Below are 27,493 nucleotides of genomic sequence, written 5' to 3' on the forward strand. Positions count from 1 at the left end.
GTTTATTTAGGCAGTCGCTCCGTGAGGAGACGCGCTTAGATCCTGACGGAACCAGGCTAAAACAAAATGATCCAGCAAGGCTGAAATATAAACATGCTGGTTTATATGGTGAGAAAACTGAACAAGAAATAGACAGCCAACCACTCCCAACAACTGAACTATTTTATTGTAAGCCTTTGGGGTCAAGAGAAAAGAAATCCAGAGGTTGAAAGGACTTATAATATTTAGGAGCCATTATTTTGAGCAAGTCGGTTTCAAGTTATGAATGTGAAAATCATTATTATTTCCAGCTGAAGTATCTATGGAGCAATATAATATTGGAAATTTTTGTATTAATTAATAGAGGTTCAATTCGCATTTACAGACAGATCGTTCTCATGCTTCGGACCAAAAGAATGGAACAAACTTCCCATCCATATTAGAAATGCACAGACTGTTGGCAATTAATGGATAATTACCAACTTTCTGTAGCTATTTATAACACATCTGCTTACAGAACTGGCACTTGCATTATATTAGTGGAAGAAGGCCCAACTCCAGCCTGTATTAAGACCTGTACCGTTGCCATGGAAACATCATATATAATTTCAAATGTATGTAATATTGTATGTTCATCTATTAAAGGTCCCCTGAAGATGAAAACACTCTGCCTATAAAACTTTTCCAAATATTAAATTTTTTCTTAATATCTCAAAAACAGTTTGGATGGAGTTGGGCCCTTCTTCCACTCAGGTATTCAATTGACTTTTTGAATATTGGTACTTTATAAATTTTCATCGTTGTTGAATATCAAGTAGCAAACTTGTTGAATATAATTCCAAAGGTGAAAATGTCAGCTTATGCAGTATTTTATTACTTACCAGGGTCAACTGCTCTATCAACTGTCCCGCCTCCAATGGTAGGTTTACGACTCATGGGAACATCTGTAACGCTTTGTTGTCTCTGTACAGGGTAGTGTAACGGTTTAGGTGTGTTCAATTCCGCATCGTAAAATGATGCGGCAAACTTTGCAAGGATTGCAAACTGGGCTTCTTTTCCTGTAAAATAACAATGATATAATATAATGACAATTAAGGGACCGTTCACAAACACTTGTTAGGAGGGGCCTGATGCAAAATAGGGGGGTCTTAAAAATTCTGACCCTCCTAAGGGGGGGGGGGGGCTGAAAAAAATGACCACAAATTTTCCTGGGAAAATTGAGTTTATATGCTTTTCTATGGGGTTGACCCATAATTTTCATGTCAAAAAGGGGGGAGCCTGAAATTTTTGAGATCTTAAAAGGGGGGTCAAAAAATTTTCATGATGAATTTTTTTGCATCAGGCCCCCCTAACAAGTGTTTGTGAATGGTCCCTAAGTCAGTCAATTAAGTGATGTGTAGTAAAATATCCCTCTTGAAATGGGTTATGTACACTGAGCGAGGTCGAGCCGATACATCGGTGTCTGTATCTATAGAACGGAAATAGAGGTGAAGGGGTGAAAAAATAAAATAAATAACTAAAACTTACGAAAAACTGAACACAAATACCCCTTTAAAGATGCTTTTGTGGTTTGTGATTTTTTTTTTTTAAATTACACAAGCCAAGGGTTAACATTTTGTGCACATACATCATACAGCCACACCCCCCTCTTGTATGACCCCCCATGTGTGGAATTCAACACACATTCTCACCGTGGAGGTTTTCACACACATATCCGTACACAATCGACTTACTGTGGAGGTGTTCGTATCACAAAATGCGAGGTGTTATGCCCCTTCTAGAGCTCAAAGACATTGTTTTTGTTCGAACCACGAAGCTGCAGTTACGATAAGGCTCCACAGTTTAAGTTGGTTCGGCTTATATAAGGCAGTAAAAATGAGACTCATAACAATGTGAATTGATATAGAATGGATTGCACGCAATTGGGCGCAGTATTTACGCTAGTTGTGCGTTACGTATTAATGCGTGACTGATGCATGCTTTAGTGGATTTGCGCGAGCGTGAGTTGGGACTCAATTGACGCAAATTAACAAAAGACAAATTTTCGCGGAACAAACTTAAGTATGTGTATAATATGCACACCTCCACAGATGCAAACGCAAACACCCTGACAGACACACAGCAGAGTTCATTTTATAGTCCCCTTGCTTAATAATATACCTTGTGTTGTTGCATCATAAAACTCCTTGCAGAACGCCATGCCACACATATCGTCGTCCGACCTTTGACACACTCCCACATGTCGGTTGACCTCGTCGAACATCTTCCTACAAGTATCGCACATCAGATGACCGGTGCATCCACGTAGGTGATAAAGGCACGCTTGCATGGTCTTACACGGTTGGCAGTGATGGGTACGCCAGTGTACAAAGCTCGGCTGGGCCTGGATGTGTTGAAATGCGGGTTGTACAAAGTTTTCGATCACAAGGTCACTTGCAGGTAGAACTCCAATGGGAGGCTGTGAAATAGATGCAAATATTTTGAGTAAACTGCCGCAGCGAGCGCCCCAAAAAGTACTGTAAAAGTAGAAAGTTTTGTATGATTAATTATTCGTGCTTTGTCAATTTTGAACTGTTTCCCTTGTTTTTAAATTTGCCATTCTAAGTTTCCTTACATTGACCTAAACACAAAAGGAATATATTCGTGTATTGTTATTTTCGCGGTAGCAGCTTGGAACGCGAAAAGCACAAAAATAAATGTAGATAAATTTCCACTTTTACAGTACCCTAAATATTTTACAAAAAAATTTTATTGAAAAATATTATATTTGGGATACAGTGTGCAAATTGAAGACCGGTTTTTAAATTGTTCGAAAACTAAATACGCATCCCTAAAATGTCAACTCCTTTCACAAAACTCAATACCGTCGTCAAATAAACGCCCCCGGGGGCGTTACATTTTCCCAAAGGGGGCGTTTATTCAAGGTCAATTTTAGAACGATAATTCCCGTTAAAATCATTAGGTAAAGTAAAAACACACGCTAAAATGACGAACTATGAACTAGAAACACTGACTTCTGGCTCACTTCCGGGTTTCTGATCCAGATTTTCGCCAATTATTGACATTATTATCGACCATGTGCGCAACTTGGTAAGCTTACTACACAAGATAGCATGGAAATATCAGCATTTTTGAAACATCTTGGTTGAAAAAAGTGGTGGGGCGTTTATTTGAGGGGGGGCGACTATTTGACGAAATACGGTACATTCTCTAAAATTTGGAAGCTGCGTGTCAAATTTTCAATAATTAATTTCCTTGTTAAAGTCCCACTGCATGATGGGATCATCAGGATTTTAGATTCCTTGCGGTGCATGGTAGGTATGTGTTACAACAACTTCCCCAAAAGTTTGCCTGGTCAACCAAACAGGTCTGTAAGTTTTTAATCTCTTTGATACTTACCAAACTACAGCTCTGGTTTTCTGGACTCCGATTCAGCACATACGGTGCTCCGTGTCTGATGGTGGACGGCAAAGACGTGTGAGAATCTTGACGCGTTATCTGTCACAAAATAAAAGTAAAAGACAGTTCTGGTATGTTGAAGGTTTGTAACCCGACTGACAGCCTCATCCACCCATTTTACCCCATCAAAATCAAATTAGGTAAAAGCCTTTGTGACATTTTAGGTCTGAAACATGTTGTTTTAGTGGTAGCAATAACCAGAGATGCCAGTCAGTGTTGTCAAAAAATCCTGAAATGGCAAAACAATTCTTGAAAAATGTACTTTGCCTATTATACATTTGTACAGGATCATCCAAGTAAAAATTCCTGAAATCAGGAAATTTCCTGAAGACTGGCAACACTGAATAACTAGAATTGTGTGGTTCTCGGCTGGCGAGGTTCATGAAGTAAAGCATATCTACTATGAGTGTATCAATCCCCCCACGTTGATGTACATTGTTGTGGAAATCATGTACTATTTTATGGGCCAAGCTGATGCACATTTTTGCCTTTAAAATCCAAACTCCTGGAGAAATTTTACTCATAACTGAGAATGTGAATGTTTGGGGGATTGGCCATGACAGACACCCCCGCTTAAACCTCTCTGTAGTCTTTACTCATTTGTGCCCATCCACCACAAACTGGTCGTAAAGTCGGCATTTTCCATTTTGAGATACAATCAAACACCAGTATATGGATTTCTATGTAAAATATATTAGGAATTTGACATTTGATGAACCATAACTTCACTTCCAGATGTCCGATGAAGCTGGTTGAGGTGTCATTGTGAAGCTGAAAGTGCATTCTTTCAAAATCTGCAATAAACAGAAAATGAACTACAGCCGACTTTACTATCACTTTGTGGTGGATGGTCACATTTGTTTTCTCCTTCCTCTCCCATCACTCTTCCTTGCTTTCTCCATGTTCCCACTGCTTCCTTCCATCTCTCCTTACTCTCTCTATCTCTCCTATATTAAGGGTAGACGAGGTTTTGTTGGTCGAAGCAACCAAAAAATCAATTTTCATTATCTAGATCCATATATTATCAAAAAATAACACCTTGATGTTTTGCAAAAGTTCATTCTCCAAATCCTACACCTTGAAAACTTGCTTAATTTTTTGTTGTTAATGAGTTATTACAAAAGTGTTGTTGTTTCAGCCCTCTTTACAACATAACTCAAGAACCACGGGACCTACCAAATATATCTGTGATATTTGAATTCTTCTACAGGTTCGCTATGAAATGAGCAATGTAGTTTTTGCCAAAGCTCACTACCATTCGCAAGATGCTGTGAACGACCAAATCGCAACAGTTTAAAATAGTTAATAACCTTAACCCCTTTTCCCCTTGAGCTGAAATGTTCTGAGCTGTGATTCTCAGAACATCAGAATCAGCAAAATGTCAACACTTGACACTTGTAGATTGGAAAACAGTTCATGGTGGAAGTTGGATCTGTTTGGGAATTTCTATTAATTTCTTAACCTACTCCTCAACATAACATGCTCTTATTAACATGTGACTTCAACAGACTTATCATAATTCATGAGCAGGTTTGATCAACTAAAGTCTAATGAAGGTCATTCTTTAGTATTTCAAAGAAAACACCTGAACTTACAAGTCTCTTTGATGGTCGTCTACCCTGCTTCTTAATTTCTACCTCTCCATCATCTGGTGCTTTCTCCTTCCAATCATGCGGTGGTGTGGGTGGTTTCCCTCCGCATCCTCCTGGTGACCCTCCTATCCCATCCGCACCTGTTGAGCGTCTCTTGCCACTCTGTCGTCTACTGGAGGTAGTCTAAAATTGACATAAAAAAAAATCACACAAGATTGTCGAGTCGGGGTTAGAATTTTGGCCAGAATCGGCAAAACGTTTCTCGTGGAAGTGGAAGCAATACATCTGGAAATGTAGTCCATTTAATCAAATAACATTATTTTTATGAGGACAGATTAGTGACATTCACCCACAAGACAGGGATTTTATTGCACCATATCCCACAATGCAAATTGATTCAGATGACCTTAAGGAGCAGGTGGTGTAAACTTATTTATTCAGAATAAGTGCAGAGTCTAAGTGCATGCAAGATGGGATATTATCTGAGATTGAGATTTCTTGCTATGTGGTAGGTATAATGTTACAACTTTACCACAGACACTGCTGGACTGGCCAACAATGTTCGACCTTTAAAAACATTGTATCAAAAGTTGACAAAAAACAGATGAAGGAATCAAAAGTTGATTCTTTCAAATATTGCCTAAAGAGGATGGGGGAATCAAAGTTGATTCTTGCACAGATTGTTGAAAAAAGGAGTACCAGTATGTAAAATTATTTACAAAGAGGATTATAGCAGTAATTTACTACAGATATGGATAAAACATAATCAACAAATGCACCCTTCATTGTCATCTTTTCCCACTTACTGTATTAGTTTGATTGTTCGATGAACTTTTGACGCCACCATTCTTTCCTCCAGTAGCACTAACAATTCCAGGCACTTCCATTTTCTCTTTTGGCTGTTCCGCAGTCTCACCGCTGTTGACCATTTTACGCCTTTTTCTCCTCTTTCGCTTTCTGCATTTTGTTATCTTCTTTTCTTTCTGTTTATCTGTCTTTTCTAGAGTTTCCTCCTCATGTTTTTCTTCATGTTTTTCCTTTTCATAATCATCTACATTATAAGTAAACATGCAAATAAACGTTGGTCAAGATAAAAACAAACAAATCAACATTTTCAAAACACACATTGGATAGAATCCTTGTTGGAGACTTTATATTCACCCCTTGCATGGTTCCGCCATATTGGGTAGAGCCTCAAACTGGTAATAGATGTGAAAGAAAGAATGACGTCACTTTACACAATGTTATATGACTCGTTCAATTCCCATTCATGCATGCTGCCAGATCGAGGCTCTACATAATACCTTCAAACTTGATGACCATGCAAGAAGTGAATTAATTTTATAAGTCAATACAAGAACTTGGTAAGGCTAGGTTTTAAAATTAGGTACACCAATCATGAAGTGCTTTTATTATTTTTGTGCGTATGCCTGAATCTTAAAATAGTCAAAGGGTGTATGACAGGGTTGGCTACCGAATAACCCCTGAGCACTACCTGCCGATCTAACATTGCCTCTGATTGGTCAACTGCAAGATATTTTCACTTTAATCACCAATCAGAATAGTCCCAAACAAAAATGTTTGGTAGACTCATAACCGGTGCGATCTTACCTTTCCGATGTTGATTAAGATACTTCTTGCATCGATCCCGAGATGCGGAAAAACCAATAGTCATTTTTGTCCCACATAAATGAATAAATAACAAAACCCCGATCCCCGAGTGGACTCACCCATTCGGTGACGTCACACACGATAATCATCCCTTATCCGACTTGGGCAGCCCCTACCGCCAAACTTGTAGGGGCGGCCGGGTCTGGGATAATCAACATCGGAAAGGTAAGATCGCACGGTTATGAGTCTACCAAACATTTTTGTTTGGGACTAGACTCAGTACACCGGTCGATCTTACCGCTTCCGATGTTGATTAAGATACTTCTTGCATCAACATCTGAAAGATCGATCTAGCAAGTAACCGACGGATGGAGGTACAAGATTGGCCAGCATCTGATAAGGATCGGGAGAGTGGGTAGCATGGTAATCGCGAGGTCAAACTATTTCCCCCCCTCACGGCCGGAAACAGAAAGACTACGTGAACAGACAAAACCCTGAACTGAAAGTTCAGTGGTTAAGAATAGAAACACTGGTTCTTACCATGTTGGAATTCTGATTGTCCGCAAAACACCTGATACCCAACCACCATATTATCTCCGCAGAATAGCCCTGGAGAACTTATCGCCTGGTCGTTGGTTTACGTTTTTGTAGTAAACCGTGGAAAAGGACGACGGGTTCTTCCAAGACACAGCCTGACAAATCTCTTCTATGGGGACCCCCTATGGTAGGCCCACGAAGATGAGATAGATCTGGTTGAGTGGGCCTTGGGGCGAAGCGTCTTTGCCGCCCGAGTCCACCAACACCTGGACCAGCCACCGTGCCAGAGTCTGTTTAGCGGCTGGACCGTGCGGTTCTGGCGTGAGTGATAAATAAGCGGTCATGAGCCCCTCTTAAGGTTTGTGTTCGGCCAAGGTAGTGCTGTAGCACCCTCACGGGCACCACAACCTGTCTTCGGCTATTGATTTAACCCTGCCCAATACTGGGAGGAAGAGGGCGAGTGTCGGAATGTACTTCGCTCATTTTTTGCAAGGAAATCCGGGCGAAGAAACAGCGTCGCTCCGTTGTTAGTAACACGGAGGCTGACTTGAGACTGCGTGCAACTCTGAGCAGCGCCGTCCCAAGCCAACGCCAGAAGAAAGGCCGCCTTAAGAGTGGCGTATTTAAGGGTCGCTTTTGACAGGGGCTCAAAAGGGGACCCTTAATATACTCCAAGACTGTGTTGAGGTCCCATGGAGGGACCAACCTCCTTTCCGGCGGGCGCCCGTTGGACATACCGTCGAGAAGAAGACTTAGGGACCCATCTGAATTGATAGTCGACCCGTCTTCAAATCCCCGATGAATCGAGAGAATGGCTGACTTATAGTTGGCTATCGTTGCCTGCTGAAGTCCTGACCTGAACTTTTCTGTCAGAAAATCTGCCACTAGAGGCACAGGGGCTCTAGTGGGAGATGTATTTCTCTCATCGCACCATGCGTAGTAGGGAGCCAAACGCTGACTATACGTCACGGAGGGTAGACTCGCGTCTACCCCCGGCGATGAGAGAAGCAGCTTCTGATGAAAAGCCTCCCTCCGCCGCACGTTCCCTGATAAGGGCCATGCAGCTAACTGCAGGTGCTCTAGTGGTAGACTTGGTACCTCTCCTCCGGGCATCCGGAGTAGATTTGGTAACTCGGGGAGTACTCGCGGCTGAGCCGCTAGTAGATCCACCATCGGTCGAAACCACAGGTGTTTCGCCAGAACGGTGCTATCAGAATGACGTTGCAATCCTCCCTCCCGATCTTGGTCACCACCCTTGCGAGGAGCGAGATCGGGGGGAACGCGTAAGCAGTCATCCCTCCCCAGGCTACGGACAGAGCGCCCACGGCGAATGCCTGTGGGTCTGCGACCCTTGAGCAATACACCGGCAGCTGATGATTTCGATGAGATGCGAACAAATCTATCGAGGGGTGGTACATCACCTCGAAGATCGTCTGGGCGACCTGCGGAGCAAGGGACCATTCTGTAGGTCCCGACACCTTTCCTCGTGACAGAACGTCCGCGAGGATGTTGGTGACTCCCGCTATGTGCATCGCTCTCAACGTAATCTGCCTGGCCTTGCACCACCCTATCAGGCGTAGTGCGTGCAGGCATAACCGTGGTGACCTGGTGCCCCTTGTCTGTTGAGGTAGGCCACCACGGTTGTGTTGTCTGTTTGGACAACGATATGAGATCCCACGATCACCTTCTCGAAATGCTGGAGAGTTCTCTCCACTGCCCAAAGTTCGAGAAGGTTGATATGGAACTCCGTCTCCGTGGCCGACCATAGGCCGAGACTGAGTCTCGTGGATGTGGCCCCCCAGCCCAGCTTTGACGCGCCGGTCGTCACTACGTGGCCGCACCGCTGGTGCAGGAAACCTGACACCTTGAGTCAAATTGGGCTGATGGGTCCACCACCAGAGTTCCTCTCGCGCGATCTCCGACATCGGAACCGCGAGGGATATTGGGTGACGACTGGGCCTGTAAAAGGCTAGAAGGTGTAGTTGTATAGGCCTCATGTGAAAGCGGCAGTACGGCACGAGGTCTCCCCTACGGGCCATAAGGCCCAAAACCTTCATCCATGCCACAGCGGGTGCCCCCTCTGACTCGGCCAAGAGTCGGGCACACCTCGCCATGTTCGTCACCCTCGCGGGGGAGGGCACCGCGATCCCCTCCTTGAGGTTGATCTGGGCCCCTAAGAATAGTGGTGTCTGCGTCGGGACCAGATTGGATTTCTTGACGTTGATCAGAAATCCCAGGTCCCGCACCGTACGGACTACTAACTCCACGAGACACTGTGTCTCTAGCGGGGTGCGTCCGTAAATGAACCAATCGTCCAGGTAGCAACACATGTTGACTCCCCTGCGCTTCAGGTGCGCTGCCACCGCCCTGACCAGGAGTGTAAACACTCTGGGGAGGTGGACAAGCGAATGGCAGGCATCGAAACTGGTAAGTTTGACCCTGTACCTTGAAGCGTAGAAACCTCTGATCTTGAGGTGCGATCGGAACATGCAGATATGCGTCCGAGAGATCTAGCGATGCCGCCCACATACCCTTGATGGGGCAGGCTAGCACCGGCGAAGTCTCCATTCTGAACCTCTTGGGCCTGATGAACTCGTTCAACGGCTTGAGGTTCAGAATGGCCTCAGTCGCCGGTCTTCTTTGGAGCCAGAAAAACGTGCTCCAAAACCCCTTGGTGAAAGCGGGGAAGACCGGGACAATCGCTTGCTTCGTGAGAAGCTGAGTGACCTCTGACAGTAGTGCCCGACGCTGGGGGCCGTCTGGCGGCACTACCGTGGACCTCTGAATCGTGCAGGCGCACGAGGGGTGGCTGGTAAATTCCAGCCTGTAACCCCACTGACCACTGACAATACCCAGGCGCCCGGTGAGATGGCATGCCATCTCTGGGCGTAATGCACAGCGGCCGCCCACAGGGGAATCCCTGTGGAAGTCCAAACCTGCCGGCATGGACTGTCGACCGCCGTGCCCTCAGGACCGATCTGGTTTGCCACCCTTAGAAGAACGGCTCTTCTTAGGGGGCTTGCCATCTGGTCCAGCACTACTCTTGCGCTTCCCAGTTTTCTTGGGAGGTGCTGGAGTAGCCTCGGCTCGGGTGTAGTCTGTGGTAAAGCGTCCTGCTGAAGCCGGAGCTGGCGCTGAAGAACGCTTAGAAGACTTCTTCTTCTTGTGCTTCTTCTTCGCCTTACTGCCCTTCCCTTGGTCAGGGCAGCCTCCGACTTCTTCAGAGTGCTCTCATTGGTGGCCTTCTTTGCCCGGTCCTCAACCGTAGCGCAAAAAGGCCTGTCCAAAAGTAGCCCCTGTCCCACCGAGTCTGACTTCTTCATTGCATCAGCAAAGTCGGAGCCGTAAGTTGACTGGAGGGACAGACAGGCATCTCCCGGCGGCGAGATGACATCCTATGGGCTAGGCCCATAGAACTCTCGTTGAGGTTAGCTGTTAGCACCGCTAACAGATTAACCTCGCGGAAGAGTTCCGACGGTGCCCCGTGGTCGTTCGCTACCTTCCTACCGAGGTGCTCGGCAAGCGTGGTAGCGGCTTAGAGACTCTGATAAGCGGCGTGCTCGCTTATCGATGAGCTTTAGCTCCTCCTCCCACTGGGGGGAGCACGACCCGTGCGCCTTGGCCGCTAGCGGCAGGCGCTTGGCAACGTCTGGATCCATGTCAGGGACCCTGAGGTAGGTTTCGTAGTCCTCCTGCGAAACACGCAGTGGAAGCGTGCAAGCACGCGGCGTCGAAGCTCCAGCGAGCCTGACAGCCCTCACTGAAACCTACCCTTGAGGTCCGCCGGGAATGCAAGTGCGGGCGACCCTTGTGTGGGCGCGCTAGCTGGGCATCCTACTGAAAAGATGCCCTGGTCCTCCTGAACGGACTCCTCCTGAGAGAAAGCCAGGCCCAAACCTTGGGCCACACGGCTCATCACCTCAGCGGTGTCCGCAGGCAGACCATTGCTAGCGAGTTCCTCACGGGAAGCGGGGAAGGATACCTGAAGCTAGCTGCACAGTCTCATCAGACTGTGAGTCGCTACTGGTTTCATCTTCCGACTCCTTTCCCTCGCCTTCAGACTCTGACTCACTCTCTGATGAGGAAGAGATCTGACGACGGGCATCTGAAGGTGGACAGGAGGTGTCGCCACCGTGTGGCTAGCCAACTGAACACCAGCAGAAGAGGGAGTACTCCCGCTAGACCCGAGATGCTAGCTATAGCACCCGGGATCCATGACGCTCTCGCTGCTGTCGCCCTAGCCATAGCAGTGTGCGGCCTACCCTGAGCTGTATCCGGGTTAGCCACTCGCCGCCGGGTTGGGTAACAACTGGTGGTACTGCTTGCCCAACGCTAGGCGGCACTTGCCACGGTGGTAGACCGTGGAAGAAACCACCCTGCGGCGGATACCACGGGCATACCCTGTTGGTAGCTGACCCTGAAAGGATCCGCCACCAGGGAAACCCCATGGAACGGCAGTACCAGTACCGCCTCCCCCTGTTGCCACAGAGACTGTGGTAACCAGGACGAGTACTGCGGTACCTGCGTGGTTTGTAGCGTAGGTGCCCGGTAGGGCTCCGGCTGCGTACCACTGTACCCATGCCTCACGGCGTTCCCCGCTAGAGGATCAAGCCGTGTGTATGGGTACCCCGCTATACTGGCTGTCCCTTGGCTAAAAGGAGCTTGCCTAGTATCACGGGTAGCTGAGCGTGTATACCCTCGATCAGTCACCTCGCTACCTGAATAGGCAGTATCAATCATAAGAGGGTAATTGACCCATTGACTGTAATGGATCACCCACGCTCTGCTGGCTCTCGAGGACATAAGTGGGTTGTTGATCAGCCAGGCTGTTCAAACGACCTACCCTAACCTCTTGAGCCTCGCCCAAAGGTCGCTGTGTGTGGCGGACCACTCACGGCAGCTATGGGTGCGTGCATAGTGGCTACCACTGAAGTCAAGCCGTAGCTCGTCTCGGTAGCTGCCACTGTTTGCACTTGGGTCGCTGTCCCGTGAGAGACTGCGAGCCCAACCCGTATAGCCGCTAGCCAGTCCCGGAGGACAGCCGGCAGCCATTCCAAGGCCCAGGGAATCACTCGGCGGTCCCACCATGGGAACGCTGCCGTGTGACAACCCCAGTTGGTTCTGCTAAGACTACACCTGAAGCGTTAGCCCGGTATCGTCTCTGCTAAACCCATGCACGTTTTCATTCGACCCTTGCGGGAACGAAAGGCGTGCTGCGTGCGTGGATCAACCCAGGCAAGCCCGGGTTCCACTGGCACGCTGCGTGCTACAGACCGGCCGAGGCAAGTCCGCTGCACGCTGTATGCTAGGATTCAACCCAGGCAAGCCCGGGTACCCTTGGCATACTGTCCGTCGCCGGCTACTTCATGGTGCTAGACCCGCTCGTTCGCCAGCAATAGACGGGTGTCCACCTGCAAGAAGCTCGCTAGAGATCTCACTGGTAGACTGGTACTCGCCTGTTAGGGCAAGTACCGCCCTGCTGCCTGCTACTAGCTTAGACGTTAAGTCAGTGCTTTCGCTGGCTGCTAGGCCTTCGGGCTCGCTAGCAGTCCCGGAGGGTCCGCCTGCTTGCCCGGGACCGGAGCCCCAGAGGTTACCTTAGCGTGGCCCTTGCCGGCCTCGCTAGTACCTACCATATCAATCTTACCTGTAGGCTTCTGTTTCTTAGTCTTCGTCTTCTGTCTGTGTCGAAGACCTAAGCGAAGCGCTACTTTCTAAATCCTCGAAGTGGATGTCCGATAAGCCTATGCAAAAGGAAGCACACTTATTTGATTTAGAGCAATCCCTGTGGGAGTAGCAGAGTGGATGCGGGTCCCACTCTGGCACAAGGGAAGGGCATGATTGACAAGGCCTGAACACATTGTGTAATCGGGAGCGTACAGCACTACCCCCGAACACAAGCTCAAGCCCAATAAACAGACCCACACGCACAGTGGCTGACGCTGATGTAGTGGTATGATATAAAAATATATATACAAAGGGATGAAAAACTGAAAACCTTTTGGGGAAGATTTGTCAGGCTGGTCCTTCGAAACCCACGAACTCTTAGCAGTAACTCGTCATCAGACGCGTACTGAAAGATATAACGATAGAGCACACCATAAACATAGCGATAATCACTCACCATACATGTATACACAGTACTGTACAAACATCTATTGTAACTTACTAGTCTGTTATAGTTGTTTTACGTGAGAACAAAAATAAAATGGCGTCCTAAGGGCGGCCATTTTGAAAACGTGTGTCCCGTATACGAACGGAAACACACATACAAGCTAAGTTTTTGGATCGTTTTTGTCACTTTTCTAGCGAAAAATGTCGTCAAAACTATCTCCCTAGCGACTATACTGGTTGGTTTTTACCTCAGTGTAACAAACAAACTGTATATCTTGTCCTTTGGTTCGTAATGATACTTAGCGTTGGTAAAGAAAAATCCACACGTCTATCTCATCTAGAAACCAAGGAGGATAAGGGATGATTATCGTGTGTGACGTCACCGAATGGGTGAGTCCACTCGGGGATCGGGGGTTTTGTTATTTATTCATTTATGTGGGACAAAATGACTATTGGTTTTTTCCGCATCTCGGGATCGATGCAAGAAGTATCTTAATCAACATCGGAAACGGTAAGATCGACCGGTGTACTGAGTCTGGAGCTTTGTAAATAATTCACCCCAATTTTTTTTGTGTGGTGAAATTATTCTAACAATGTTGCTGATTGGACTATGAAAAGTTCTTTTTGGCCAATCGGCAGGTAGTTCGCATGGGGTTAAGTTGCACATCCTTGGATCCATTCATTGTTTCATTTTCAAAGGACATACACCAGCTTAATAAATTTCAGGAATTGATTTATCTTAAAAGATTTGTGAGCATCATTCACTTTTACACAAATGACCCCCTTAGATGTTGCACCCCCAGGAATGGGATGTGGACAATTAATGCTTACCTCGGTCACTGCCAGTGTTCTTCAAGTCCTTCTTATTTTTCGCAGTTTCTTTCAAGTCGTCGTTGTTATTTTTCTCAGTTTCGCAATTGTCCTCAGCCTTATTGTCCGAATTATTCTGAAAATCGACCTTTGACTCGGCCTCATCCTCGCATTTCCTCACTTTGTTTTCGTCATCCTTAACACTCTTCCCTACATGTTGCACTTTGCTTAACTTGATGCCCGTATTTTCTTCAGTCGCTGATTTAACATTAATAACCACAGCGAGGTTGTTCGAATGAGTCTGAATCTTCCAAACTAACGGTTTAGAGACTGCAGCTCCAATTGCTAGTTCAGTAGTGTCTTCTTTGTTGTCCTTGTCCAGTACTTGTTCAGGATGGGCACCGCTGATACTTTGAAGTTGTCCATCTTTAATGATATCGTGGTCGGTGCACTGCAGCATCACCCGCTGTGAACTACGGTCCCCTTTCATCATCTGTTGTGACGTTTCATTGTCCGGCTCCAGTTCTACCATACTGTCAGCTAGAGCCTGCAAATACATACATACATATTGAGTTATTTTTCCAACATGAACGTACACCAAATTCTAAACGTGAAGGCCTGTACTTTTTGCTTCCACATGTTTTTCCTAGTGGGTTTTCCCTGTGGTGTTCACTCCCAATTGGGCGACTTGAGATGGTACAAACAACTACTGCGATAGCTTGCGCCCCATTGAGACCAATAGTCAAGGGAAAAATTAGGCAACTTACTTCTGAAAACTTGGATGACTTTGTCTGAAATCTTTTCGCAAGTACTGACCCTTATCTTTTTGATCATGAAGCACAGAGAAGTGACCGGAGGGCTGGACAGGCCCATTCATAATTTGGCACTACAACACGCGAGGTGCCCGAAACATGATTGTATCAGGGTTTGGAGGCAGGAAGTTACAAGACACACACTGCATTGGAGAATTAATTAAAATTGTGCAGCATGAATGATGAAAGTTAGAATGTTTGCAGACTACATTAGAGATACCGCATTCATTCCATTAACCAGGGCGCTTAACAAAGTCATTTTGGATGGGCGCTTATTTTTTACATTGTTTATGTAATTACCTATAATTTTTTTTTTCAATTTTGACCAAAATTTGGGATATTTTAAGGTATATTTTCAAAACGAAGAAAAAATTCAAAAATTTGAGGAAACACTTTCTAGATTTGTGTCTTTAGAACTCACATATGCAATTTACGTCAATTTTGATATTTAGGGTACCGTAAGTTGTTATGGCAGACCAAAAAAAAAAAATTTATATTCTTTGATTTGGAGGCACATTGTATGTTTCCAATTCCAACTGTGTAATTTACGACTAAAAATTGCTAATTTTTGCAGAAATCTGCCGTGCTACATGTAGTTGGATTCCTTGTGTCATTTCCTTTCTGAAAATGTACAAATGTATACTTTTATGTACCGGTACAAGTTTATCATCATTACTTTTAAAGATACAATACAAAACAATGTCTAAAATTTCCCACTTTGAGTGATCCTGCGTGCCACCTTTGACAAGGAAACAGAAACAGGGTAACATGTAAACAAAGTTGTTTACTAAATACACATGTACTTGTTTACATGTAAATAACACAACTCAAACAACAATTTAACCAATTGATGTAAATTAGAAATGAATGCTCATACATGCAACAAACTGTACCCGGGCGGTACTAATAGTACTTGATGTAACTTGCTTAAAAATAAATCTAAATATCTGAATCACAATTTGTTTACATCTTTGTTTATTATAACCTATTTGTGCAGCAAAAAGACAAATCACTCTTGATATTTTGACACTCAAAATTACCAAGATTTACAGAATCCCAACAATCATGTTGTTAGTTGAATCAACAATAAAATGGCATATACTTTTACCCACACGATCAACGCGCCGCATACATACACGCGAGTAACTACATAGTATACTAAAGCCAATGCAGCACACGCTGAACTTCAAAGCTAGTGCTGGTGACTCGAGGTACATGTAGATAGGGGTTCAACTTCATTAGTATCTTCATCAGGGCATAATTTAGTTGGTATCGCATCTAGCAGTTTACTACTCAATCTTGGCAAAATGCTATGCAATTGGATTTTCATTTGCATACAAAAGAATACAACAGCTATAATGCTATACATGTTTATATACCTCTTAAGATTCCTGTCATCTGATTGGTTGAAAGTGCAGTCATTGAATTAACTATGCCCGCAAAATGAACTATGGACCGGTCCATGGAAATGAACTATGGACCGGTCACATGCGCCACGATCAAACTGCGCGTTTTTCCCAGCGTAAATGATATTACGCACGCGTTAATGTTTTCACGCGCTATAATTACGCAGAAAGTGCAGATTGTAATCTGTGTGCCGTTCGCATTGAAACTATTAATTTCTTTTCCCAAAATCGATGCTTTTAACCAAACAGATGACAAGAATCTTAAGATTTGGTATATAAAACAAATCGTCATCCGTATTCCATAGTGGCGTATAGTGGGGTGCCGCGAATAAACAACTTTTCGAGAAAATCGGGTTTGAAGAAATGCCAATTTAAAATCGAGTTGTGTAAATCAGACATTCATTATATTTTGTAAATAATGTGAAATTTCTGTAGTAAACTAAATAGATTTTAATCTTATATATTTTTCAAAAGAAATAAATATACATACTATTGCTGGCAAACTGAAAATAAAACTATACGTCACTATGGAAAACAAACAAAACGCAATAACCTAACCTAACGTTAACCGTACGCCCCCTCGGTCGCCGTGTAATCCCTATGGCGTTACTTTTCGTCATTCGTATTCCATAGTGGCGTATAGGTTCGATACGTGTACGCCACTATGACATACAATGTTTTTCATTTTTGCCGATATTTCATAATTATAAAATGTGTATAAAAAGTGGCGTATGGTCGATACGCCACTATGGAATACAAAAATGTCACTTTGTAACTATCGCCACATTTAATTAATTAATTACTAATTAATTAGCTAATTATGACTGATGAGACTTAGAAAAATGAAAGAGAACATCATTAAAAACATATGTGCCAATTTTCAAAAAATGACCAAAAATCACTATCGCCACTATGGAATACAGCCGACGAAATATTGACTGCTTTTTATTAGGGGCATGGTTAAAATTATAGGCCAGCGGTGATCTCAAAACCATGACTATGCCCTCGGCTACGCCTCGGGGCATAGTCATGGTTTTGAGATCACCTTGGGCCTATAATTTTAACCATGCCCCTCATAGCAGTCAATATTTGTATAATATACAAATTTTCATCAATATCTGTTTTTGCTATAGATACAAATGGCCAACACTAAATTATGCCCTGATTTTCATGACTAAACAGTTGTTATATAACTTATAATGCCCAAGGCGCCACTAGTGGCCCGAGGGCATAAACAACCATTTAGTCACGAAAATGTATGAATGAATCCCGTTTATACATACCAGAACATTTTGTGATTCTTATTTCATCAAAATAATAACAAAAAATTACATACAAGTAAACATATATTAAAAAACATGATTTTCCTTCATTTTCCCTGCGATCTCACATCCGCGGGGATCCGGGACACCGGGCATAAACGCTGTTTATGCCTGGCTCTCGACCAATCACGCACGCTGTTACATAGCGTGTATATTATACCCAGTGGGCACAATTGGGAAAAACTACGTTGTACGGACGTTGTAATAAGGTCGGACGTCAGGCAACCAAATTCCAACGTTAACACAAGTACTAATCTAGGACGTCAGTGACCTATTAGTGATGACGTCGCACAAACGTTGAGGTATTGTCGGCCGCAAGACAATACAACGTTGAGACAACACTTCATTGCCGATATCAGTACAACTGACAATAAATATGTTGCATTAACGTCACCTGTTGACTACCCTACGACAGTTATCATATGACCAGAATACAACGTTGTGGCAACACTACGCGTTGGCGACATCAGTACAACCGGCGATAAAGGCGTTACATTAACATCACCTATTGACTGCCGTGGCGACAGATGTCGCACGACTTCAATATAACGTTGAGGCAACACTTTATTGACGACATCGCACACCGATGATTGAAGACATCGCAACAACGTCTGCCGTCACGATGGTTGTCGTGTGACCTCAATACTAACGTTGAAGCAACACTTTATTGACGACATCGGTTGTTAATTACGCCAAGGTTGGGGCAACGTCATCACACAAACCTTAATATGACGGTTAGAATTTATCAGACCAACGTTCAGCTGAACGTTGGTAAACAGCAGGCCTACTGTTGTCCAAGTTATTGGAATGGTCAAGTTGGTCCAAAATTGTCTATTTACTAGGCGTATCAAAGTGTGAAATTAAATAAAGACTATAAAAGCTCCACTAGATAAACTAATAATAATAATAATAATAATAATAATAATAATAACACTAATAATAATAATAATAATATAATGATAATGATGACGATGACGATGCTTAGTAAAAATGTAATATATATAACCCTAATAATTATATAATTAATAATACTATAACATTAATACTTTGGAATTCAATCGTCAGTAAGATTTTTTATTTTTACATGTATATTACTTTATAAAGAAAACAAGTCAACACATTTAGTAAATGTTATCAATATTTACAGTAAATTTGATCAATATCCTTTAAATAATACACTTTAGCAGGTTTAGCCATCAAAATACTGGTTATATTAACTTAAAACACTTCATCAAATACAGAGCCCCGGTAGCTCAGTCGCTAGAGCGCCAGATTTATAAACCGAAGGTCCCTGGTTCGAATCCCGGTAGGTCCATAAGGTAAGTGACTTGTGTAAATTGAGCTAGGAAATTTGTGTTCGTTGTAAAATAGAGAGTAGGTAAGTGTAAGACTCGGTGTAAGGAGAGTATACGCTACTAAATAATATTTTTTATTTTTTTTCATGATTTTTCGTCTCATTGGGCTTACTTGCCAATCGTTGGATCAACGTTGGATAATGGTTGGTTTAACGTTGGTCAATGGATGGATTAATAACATTGGCCCAACATCAAATATTTGATGTTAGCCCAACGCAGGGATGGAATTTCGTAAAGTGCCACAGGAGTCCAAGTGGATTCTCGCAAAAGAGTTTTGCGAGAGTCCATGGATTCCCGTAAATGGATTCTTGTTGTACAATCTTGCGGGAGTCCAAAAGGTATTATATGTAGGCATACGTAAAATGCATTCAAATAAACTAACAAAGTTAAGTTTTTAATATATGTGTCATCATACTCTCACTTCCATTATGTCATTGCATCTTTGGCGACTTTTCCTTTATATTTTGCAGGCTTTGAGTTTTAAGGCGAGTTCGCTGAGCCGATCATTTCCAGCGCGAGTCCACATGGACTCTCGCAATAGGACTTTTACGGGAGTCTCTGCGAGAGTCGACTCTCGGACTCCCGCCGAAATTCCACCCCTGCAACGTCACAGATTACATCTTTATTAGGGTTGGGTCAATGTTGGATTGACGTTGGCCCACGTCGGCACAACGCTGAATGTGGACGTCGCACCAACGATCTATTTTGGCGTTAAAAAAACTTTCATATCCATCCTTCAGGCAACCGTCATCCGACGTTAGATATTGACGTTGACACAACATAGTAGCAACCATTTGTGCCCACTGGGTATGAATATATATTAGGGTGCATCATGCCCCCCTTTTGTCAACCAGATTTTATGTAGCTAGTCTTAAAATGTGCCAAATGATAAAATAATAAGATTCCCAAAATTTAAATTCATTTTGAGTTCGTCTTATGGGTCCTCCTTGGCCCGAAAGTTTGAACGAATAACCCATATGAACATTACGCAATAGGCATATGGCAGCTACACATTTTCTAATGCTTAAAGGTGAACCTCATTGAAAATAAAGTTATATATCAATGGAAAGCTTATGATGCCAGGAAGCAGAAAAGAATATTTTTTATTTGCCTAACACACCAGGATAGACATAATCTCCATGCAAAGATTTGATATTGGCACCACCCCTAAATTACAAACAGAAATCGTTCAAATTGGGCGCTTTTCGATGATGGCGTCAACACGGGACACACATTTACTTCCGGGTTTGATTGTAAACACAATGTCCATGCATTACTGTGGCATGCATCGGGCCAATGCACGAACTCAGTCATTGCCAACTTACTTTACATGAAAAATATCTTCAATAAAATAAGAATAACATGAAGGAAACATCATGATCAAATCAAGAATCAAGTTCCTGAATAAAGTGTGTGGATTAAAAAATGGGAAAAGTGCTGGCCGGGGTGATTTGGGATAGGCCAAGCCATCCACGATATGCAGGGAATATTACAGTAAAAGCACGAAGAGCGAAGATTAAGCTGAAGAACCGGAATGAAAACAGATTGCAAAAATAACTGCTAGTGCTACCAGTTCAGATCGTCACACCAAGTTGAGATGAACTTATCACAATGAGAAAATGAAGGAATAGAATAAAGTACATGTACGGGATTTTTAAATTATTTCTTAACTTTACAATCGGTCATATGTATGATAGGCGAACTCGTAGATACATACGGGGCGGGGTGAACTCACTCAGTCGCCGAGTGTTCCGTATCCGCGACTGTACGTACTGTAGGCCCTACTTGCAGACAAAATGACCGATTTGATATTCACATTCTGATATTTCCAACTTATTGCTACTTCATCAGCAAAATTTATTCCTGTAGATGTTCCAAATATAAGGGAACGATTGATCAAATCTGCTGGAACACGGCGCAACTTGAACTTGTGCTACCGGAGAGACGAAGCGAGTCGCTGTGTTTGCCCACCTTGATCGGCGCGGCTGCCTGTAATTTCTTCAGCATAAAAGCAGCAATTTACGCATCGTGTTCGGTAATCCATAAAACATGAATGTTTCACTTTTTCAGTACACTGATGGTAGTATCATTAAAAGAATCGTGACACAAGTGACAATATTTTAATTTTATTCAGATTTCAGAATTCCATCAAATAACGGTCTACTAAGCCTAAATTGTATTTATTTTATAATAAAGTATCTGTTTCTTTCAATCGTGATTGTGTGGAAAGAATGTACCGGAGAATGTATTACCGCAATGCGCTATAATATGAAAACCTTTATGGGCTGGATTTGATGAAATCTGCGGTTTTTAAATTAATTTTTGATTACTACAAGGCGATATTTTTTAAAATCAGATATTTTTAAATGAATCAAGAATAGGGAATGTCACAAACAAGTTATTTAATTTGTTATTCGATCATGTTTATTCAGTCCATGACATGAGCGGTATACGGTAGCAGCAATCATTTGCGCATGGAATTGATCCCAGCGAAATTCAAACTCAATTACCCAGTTATACCCAGCCAGTTATGACTGATTTTGTCAAAAATTTACGGAACATTTTCGTGTTGACAATAATTCTATTATTTCTAATATAGAAGGAATCAGCAACTTGAAGATTCTTCTCATTTCAAGCTTTATTGTGAAAATCAGACTTGCCGGGCAGCTTGCAAAGTACAGGAAGCAAGTCTTGTTTACATGTTTCCGAGTAGGATCACGTGACTCACGAACCCTGAGCTTACGTCACGAGCATTCTCAAGGTCAAAAGGCGATTGATTTGGGTGCTTTTTGGCGCCTTAAAAAGACCAAAAATTCATTCATTTTTTAATTTTTCAGCTTTATTGGCCATCAAAAAAAATCGGAAAAAAATATTTTAATATCCTGATATCATAAGCTTTCCATTGATATATAACTTTATTTTCAATGAGGTTCACCTTTAAGGGGGTACTACATCCCTGCCCAATTTTGTACCTATTTTTGCATTTTTTCTCAAAAATTATAGCGCATTGAGGACAAGTAAGATATGTATATTATAGGGGCAAGAACTACGTACAACTACTGCACTGGAATTTTTATTTCAGCACAGACAACAGTTGTGGAGTTACAGTCAAAAATGAGGGAAAACCAATATTTGATCAATAAATCAATAACTACTTGCTTTGAGTTGCTGAATTTTCAGTACAGTAGTTGTAGTCTTTGCCCCTATAATATGCAAATCTTACTTGTCACCAATGTGCTATAATTTTTGAGAAAAATGCAAAAATAGGCACACAATTGGCCAGGGTGTAGTACCCCCTTAATGGTTAATATAATGGCTGCCATGTACTTAAAATACATGATCAGGATTATATGTAATTGGGGTTTGTTTTCAACTGAACTTGAAGTTAAAATTCATATGAATATGGCATTTATATCACAAAAATGAATAGCTGCCATGTGCTTTGACACACTTATTTAGCATACATGTAGTGCTGCCATTTACAAATAAAAGCTGAATTTTAACTATATTTCAAAGCATACTTTTAGCTAAAAACTTACCCACAGTTAAGTGAGATGAAAGTCACATTTTCAATTAGTTCTCCTTCAACATGTTCAATGTTTGTCTTCATATTAAAAGTTTATGTTTACCTAGATTTGGCCTGTTCTTTCCTATTCAACCTGAAGAACATTTTGATAATGGTGCTCAGATTTTGCAGTGCTTAGGAAATCTGAATTAAATTTTGATTGCATTGATGGCACTGATGTTGATTTTAGAAGCCTGATAAGTAGCACACATAGCCCAGTTCTTCACTCTCTCTTCAAGAAATTGATGGTCGATCTGCAGTATCGCTAGATCCTCATCATGAACCATGAGTTTGGTCCTACCAAGTCTGCGAAGAGTGAAGTTGACTGTGTGATGTTGTCTGGGAAGGTTGATTTACCAAACCCCACACCAAACCGGTTACTTGGAGTTATAACCTCTTCTGTTGGTTTTACCTCTAAAGTTTATTCGCAATTGCTTGTTTCTCTGTGTCTGGCACAATTCTACTGAAGAGGGCAAGAGGAAACATATTCTTCAGTTTAGGCGTTTTAGTCCCTTAATTGCACTCTGTGATACTGAAGAATTCACAGAATCGTATGCTAATAGGCGCTTGTAGAGATCAAGATCATTCCAGGCCTCCAGGGTGCATATCAGAAGTCTGACGACAGCTTATCCACCAGGAACTGTAGAAGTCACATATCTTGGGTAGTTGATGCTTTGTTGTAACTGTTCCCTGTGACACCTGGCGATGTTATTTTTCAACATGGTGATCTTAATCGAGGCCAGTATCTTTGCCATCCACCTTGCCTTGTGGATTGCACCAGGTTCCTTAAATGTCAGCACCTTCTGATCACCCAAGAATATCTTAGGCCTTACATAGCTGAATGAATTCAAGGGAGTCTCTCTTCATTTCTGCCTTTGACTTAACAATCTCCATTTTATCAATTTACATGATATACCATCTAATAATTGTGCGTCTGATGAATCTGTGCTGGGGTAAGCCAGCTAGTGGGATACAATGAAAGTCCATGCACTATTTTATCTCATTGACTTTATATTATTAGGCCTAAGACCAATCATCAATTACATTGTAAGCCAAAGTCATTTTTAAATAACTCAAAAAGTCATTTTCTCCACCAGAAATACACATAATTTCACTGTGTTAAGTGTCAAATACAAGAAATGTATATGGCAGCTATTTGTTTACATGATTAATTATGGGTTTGGAAAAGCTGCTTCATGTTAAGGCCCTTTACAATTAATACTTAGTTTCCTGTTTCCCGCCCGCGTCCAAAGTAGAGAATTGCAAAATATTTAATTATTTATTTATATTTTGGATTTTCTCTTTTAAAGTAACTTTTAATGACTTCCATTTGCTACTTTCTGACTTTGATCATATCAACTATAATGATAAATAAACAAAGAACATAACTGTACCATTACTTATGTATAAAATCAAACAAAGTTGTAAAATAATTAAATGCATGTTCCTAGTCAAAACGGGCTGATGTAGGTTGCAACCACTTGTTTAAAAATAAAGAAAATAATAGATAATTAATAATTAATAATTATTCATAACCTCATTAATAAACGCGATGCGTGCGATCCAATCATATTTTATTATTTGTGAAAACGCTAACGCAAATCGAGGTCATTAATATCTCACAATTGACCGCAAAATGCGTAATTGTTCCAATGTCGCACACAATTGACTTCTCGTGCGCCGACAAATCCAACGAACTGCTTGCGCGATGGCTGCCGTATTTGGATTTTGCGCTACCATATTTGCACAGATTCTGATACGCATTTTTGTTATTGGTCGTTTTGTTTTAGCCTGATCGATTTTGGGAAAGGGAAGATGTAAAAATTGTTTATTTTTACAAACTTTTGAGGAAAATTGTGTGTTATTTTGTAAAGTTAAAAGATCAAAGTGAGCGGTTATGAATGAGGTTAATAACTTTGCATCGGTTATATATGTCAGGGCATTGTGAAAAATCTAAACATTTTGCCTTTGGACCTCGGAATATCCCTCGGGGCTGCACCCCTCGGGATATGCCTCGGTTCCAAAGGCAAAATGTTTAGATTTTTCACAATGCCCTCCAAATAACCGATGCTTGAGTTATTAACCTCTAAATAATTAAAAGTCACCTCATCCCTTGTTTTCAACCATGAAACAGGAAACTACATGTAAGAATTAATTGTGAAGGGCCTAAAATGTAATAGTTTTGGATTGCCTGTATCATATACATAGTTGAATAACACCCCAAGTACTTGGGTACTTAGAGCAGCCAATTTCTATGATTAAAATGCATGTTATGTGAATAGCTGCCATATGCCTATTGCGTAATGTTCATATGGGTTATTCGTTTCAAACTTTCAGGCCACGGAGGACCCATAAGACGAACTTCGGAATGAATTAAAATTTTGGGAATCTTATTATTTCATCATTTGGCACATTTTAAGACTGGCTACATAAAATCTGGTTGACAAAAGGGGGGCATGATGCACCCTAATATATGATTCAGTTTCAGTTTCAGTTTCTGTTGTCGTCGGTAGGGTAGACAAATTGTCCACATTTCGCCAACTTCATTAGAGTAGGGGAGATTGGGGTTAGTTGGAACGCGGGGTAAGTTGAAACATTGTATTTTTTTCTGACACAAAAAAATAATTTGGTAAAATACTGGCACCTAGTAATAGGTATTAGTAAGGGTCATCCACCAAATTAGCAACAGCACTGATGCCCCACCAGTGTTGGCTTGGGAAAGGAATATCTGTTTTTTGACTTACTGACTAATTTATACCCCTCAGAAAAGCTGCGTTATCTCCATGTTGTTTGAAGATTCAGGGGATTATTTTTTGAGTATCATAAGCACTAGTAGTAAGTCCCAGAATAATGTTAAATAAAAGTTTTATTGTATTTCTTATTTTGTGTAATGAACTTTGAAATGTAAAAATAGGCATCGGGGTTAGTTGAAACTTTTGAGGTGGGGTTAGTTGACACACGAAAATCGCATAGAAAAATATGGTTGAAAAGTTGACTTTTTAAAAATTTGTAACATGTTCACCATTTCTTCAATATTGCTTTAATATGGTTAAAAAGCAATAATACAAGCAAAAAGTGCACACAGAAAGTACATTTTATAATATTTTGGGCTTCTCATAATTTGGTCCATGGTGACATTCGTCACCTTGTGTCCAAAGTATTGACCCGCACTCCCACATATTTATTTATTCATTTTTTCACACTGATTGTATGTTAAAGGGTGTCTTCAAGGGAATTATAACCCTAACAACACAATAATAATTATTTTGAAATTTTTACAAGCCATGTTTCAAGTCAACTAACCCCACTCTATGTTTCAACTTACCCCAGGGGTGGGGTTAGTTGAAACACTTTTTTTCAAATTTTCAAATTGGATTATATGAATAATCATAAGCAGGTCCAATAAAGTTTAAGGCTGTATTTGTAGCATGTTTGTATATGTTTATACTGATATGGTTAGTCTTTCTTGAAAGTAATTGGTTTGTGTTAAAAAGACGATTTTGTGAAAAATGTTTCAACTAACCCCAATCTCCCCTATTTATTGACTTGACGCGCTTGCAGGACTTTAACTTGAGAACTTCTAACAATTGTTCAGTTTTTGTTTAAAAATGTCTAATGTAGTTGCTGCTGTGACTTCCCCGGGTAGCTTGTTCCAGTCTGGGATTGTTCGATTGAAGTATGAAAACTTGTGAATTGAGTCTGGTGTGCTGCCTTTGGTATTTATGGAGATGGCTTCCCCTGGTTCTGGTGACTTGTGCAGGAATCAGATAATCCTCTCTCTTGACCCCGACCAGTCCATTTGAAATTTTATACATCATTGTAAGTCTATCATTCTTTCTTCTTTTTTCTAAAGTTTCCCAGTTCAATTTAGTTATATCTGTGACACTGCTGTATTTGCTAAAGTTCCGGCTACAAAATCTGGCTGCTCTCCTCTGCACCATTTCGATTCTGTGCTTATGTATTTGGGTATGGGGTCCCAAACAATACTGGCATATTCAATATAGGTCGCACAAGCATATTATATGTGCAAGTTTTCACGTCGGTTGTACAGAACCAAACATTCCTCCTGCGAAAGCCGAGCACCTTGATCGCCTTATTAATTGTGTTCTTGATATGGACACTCCAAGTCATTTTATTATCAATTTCAACTCCTAAATATGGATGGGAATCCACCTCTTGCAGAGTCTCGCCACAAAAAGTAAATGAGTGCATTGGGGGCCAGGAAATTTGCATGGACATGGTGTTACATTTCGCTGGATTGAATGACATCAGCCATTTATTCTGCCAGTCTTGGAGTTTAACAAGGTCTTCTTGGAGAGTTGCGACATGGGTGTTGTCCCTCGGCCCTCCCAGCAGTGTAAACTAAGCAATCGTCGGCGAAAAGTCTCACCGAGCTTGACAGGTTATTTTGATTGTGTTTTTTGTGGACCATGAATGATCTTCACTACTTCACTAAAACCTGAACTTGAAGTGGAACAGTTTTGACAGGTCTACGTCTTTGTCTACATCTCTGTTTGTAAACAGCTGAACAGGGGTTGTGTACTAAGTAAGTATACATGTACTCACACTGCACTAAAAAAATCTTAATCACGACACGTTAAAAATTATGTACACAATGTAAATGTACATGCACATGCATAGCAGACACGGATGTACATGTATGCACGTATATCCAATGGGAAAAAACCCATGCACGATCGGTTATGCCGACGCCGGTTTACGGTCAATTAAAACCCTTTAGTCCACTTAAAACCTACCTAATATACAACGACACATGTCCTAAACAATTCCAATAGCCAATGTTATGCAAAACTTTATCTAAAATATGGAAAGAACGCCGATTTTCTGTATTCGCAATCACGACCACCACAGCAGCGCCGGAGCTGACATCATCTTCATCAAAACATGGCCACTATCTAAAAATAGGAACA

At 42.0% G+C, this 27,493-nt stretch overlaps 1 protein-coding gene across 1 annotated transcript; it reads right to left on the minus strand.

Annotated features, from left to right (window-relative positions):
- Positions 1-6: 6 nt before the first annotated feature.
- Positions 7-27,461, minus strand: LOC140161763 (uncharacterized). The gene is made up of 8 exons (XM_072185061.1): positions 27,320-27,461; positions 14,124-14,649; positions 5,837-6,081; positions 5,034-5,213; positions 3,379-3,477; positions 2,140-2,437; positions 861-1,037; positions 7-80 (listed from the first exon to the last, which is right to left on the minus strand). Exons 2-8 carry the CDS (start codon positions 14,632-14,634, stop codon positions 7-9), a joined length of 1,584 nt encoding a protein of 527 aa, XP_072041162.1. The 5' UTR covers positions 14,635-14,649; positions 27,320-27,461.
- Positions 27,462-27,493: the final 32 nt, after the last annotated feature.

The sequence above is a fragment of the Amphiura filiformis genome, chromosome 10 (assembly GCF_039555335.1).
Source record: "Amphiura filiformis chromosome 10, Afil_fr2py, whole genome shotgun sequence".
Classification (NCBI taxonomy): Eukaryota; Metazoa; Echinodermata; class Ophiuroidea; order Amphilepidida; family Amphiuridae; genus Amphiura; species Amphiura filiformis.

Coding starts and splice junctions, on each gene's coding strand:
- LOC140161763 (XM_072185061.1), bottom strand. CDS start 14,634: ATGGTAGAACTGGAGCCGGACAATGAAACGTCACAACAGATGATGAAA. Junction 5,214..5,836: donor CGAACAATCAAACTAATACA/GTAAGTGGGAAA, acceptor TGTCAATTTTAG/ACTACCTCCAGTAGACGACA. Junction 81..860: donor TGATAGAGCAGTTGACCCTG/GTAAGTAATAAA, acceptor TTTATATTTCAG/CCTTGCTGGATCATTTTGTT.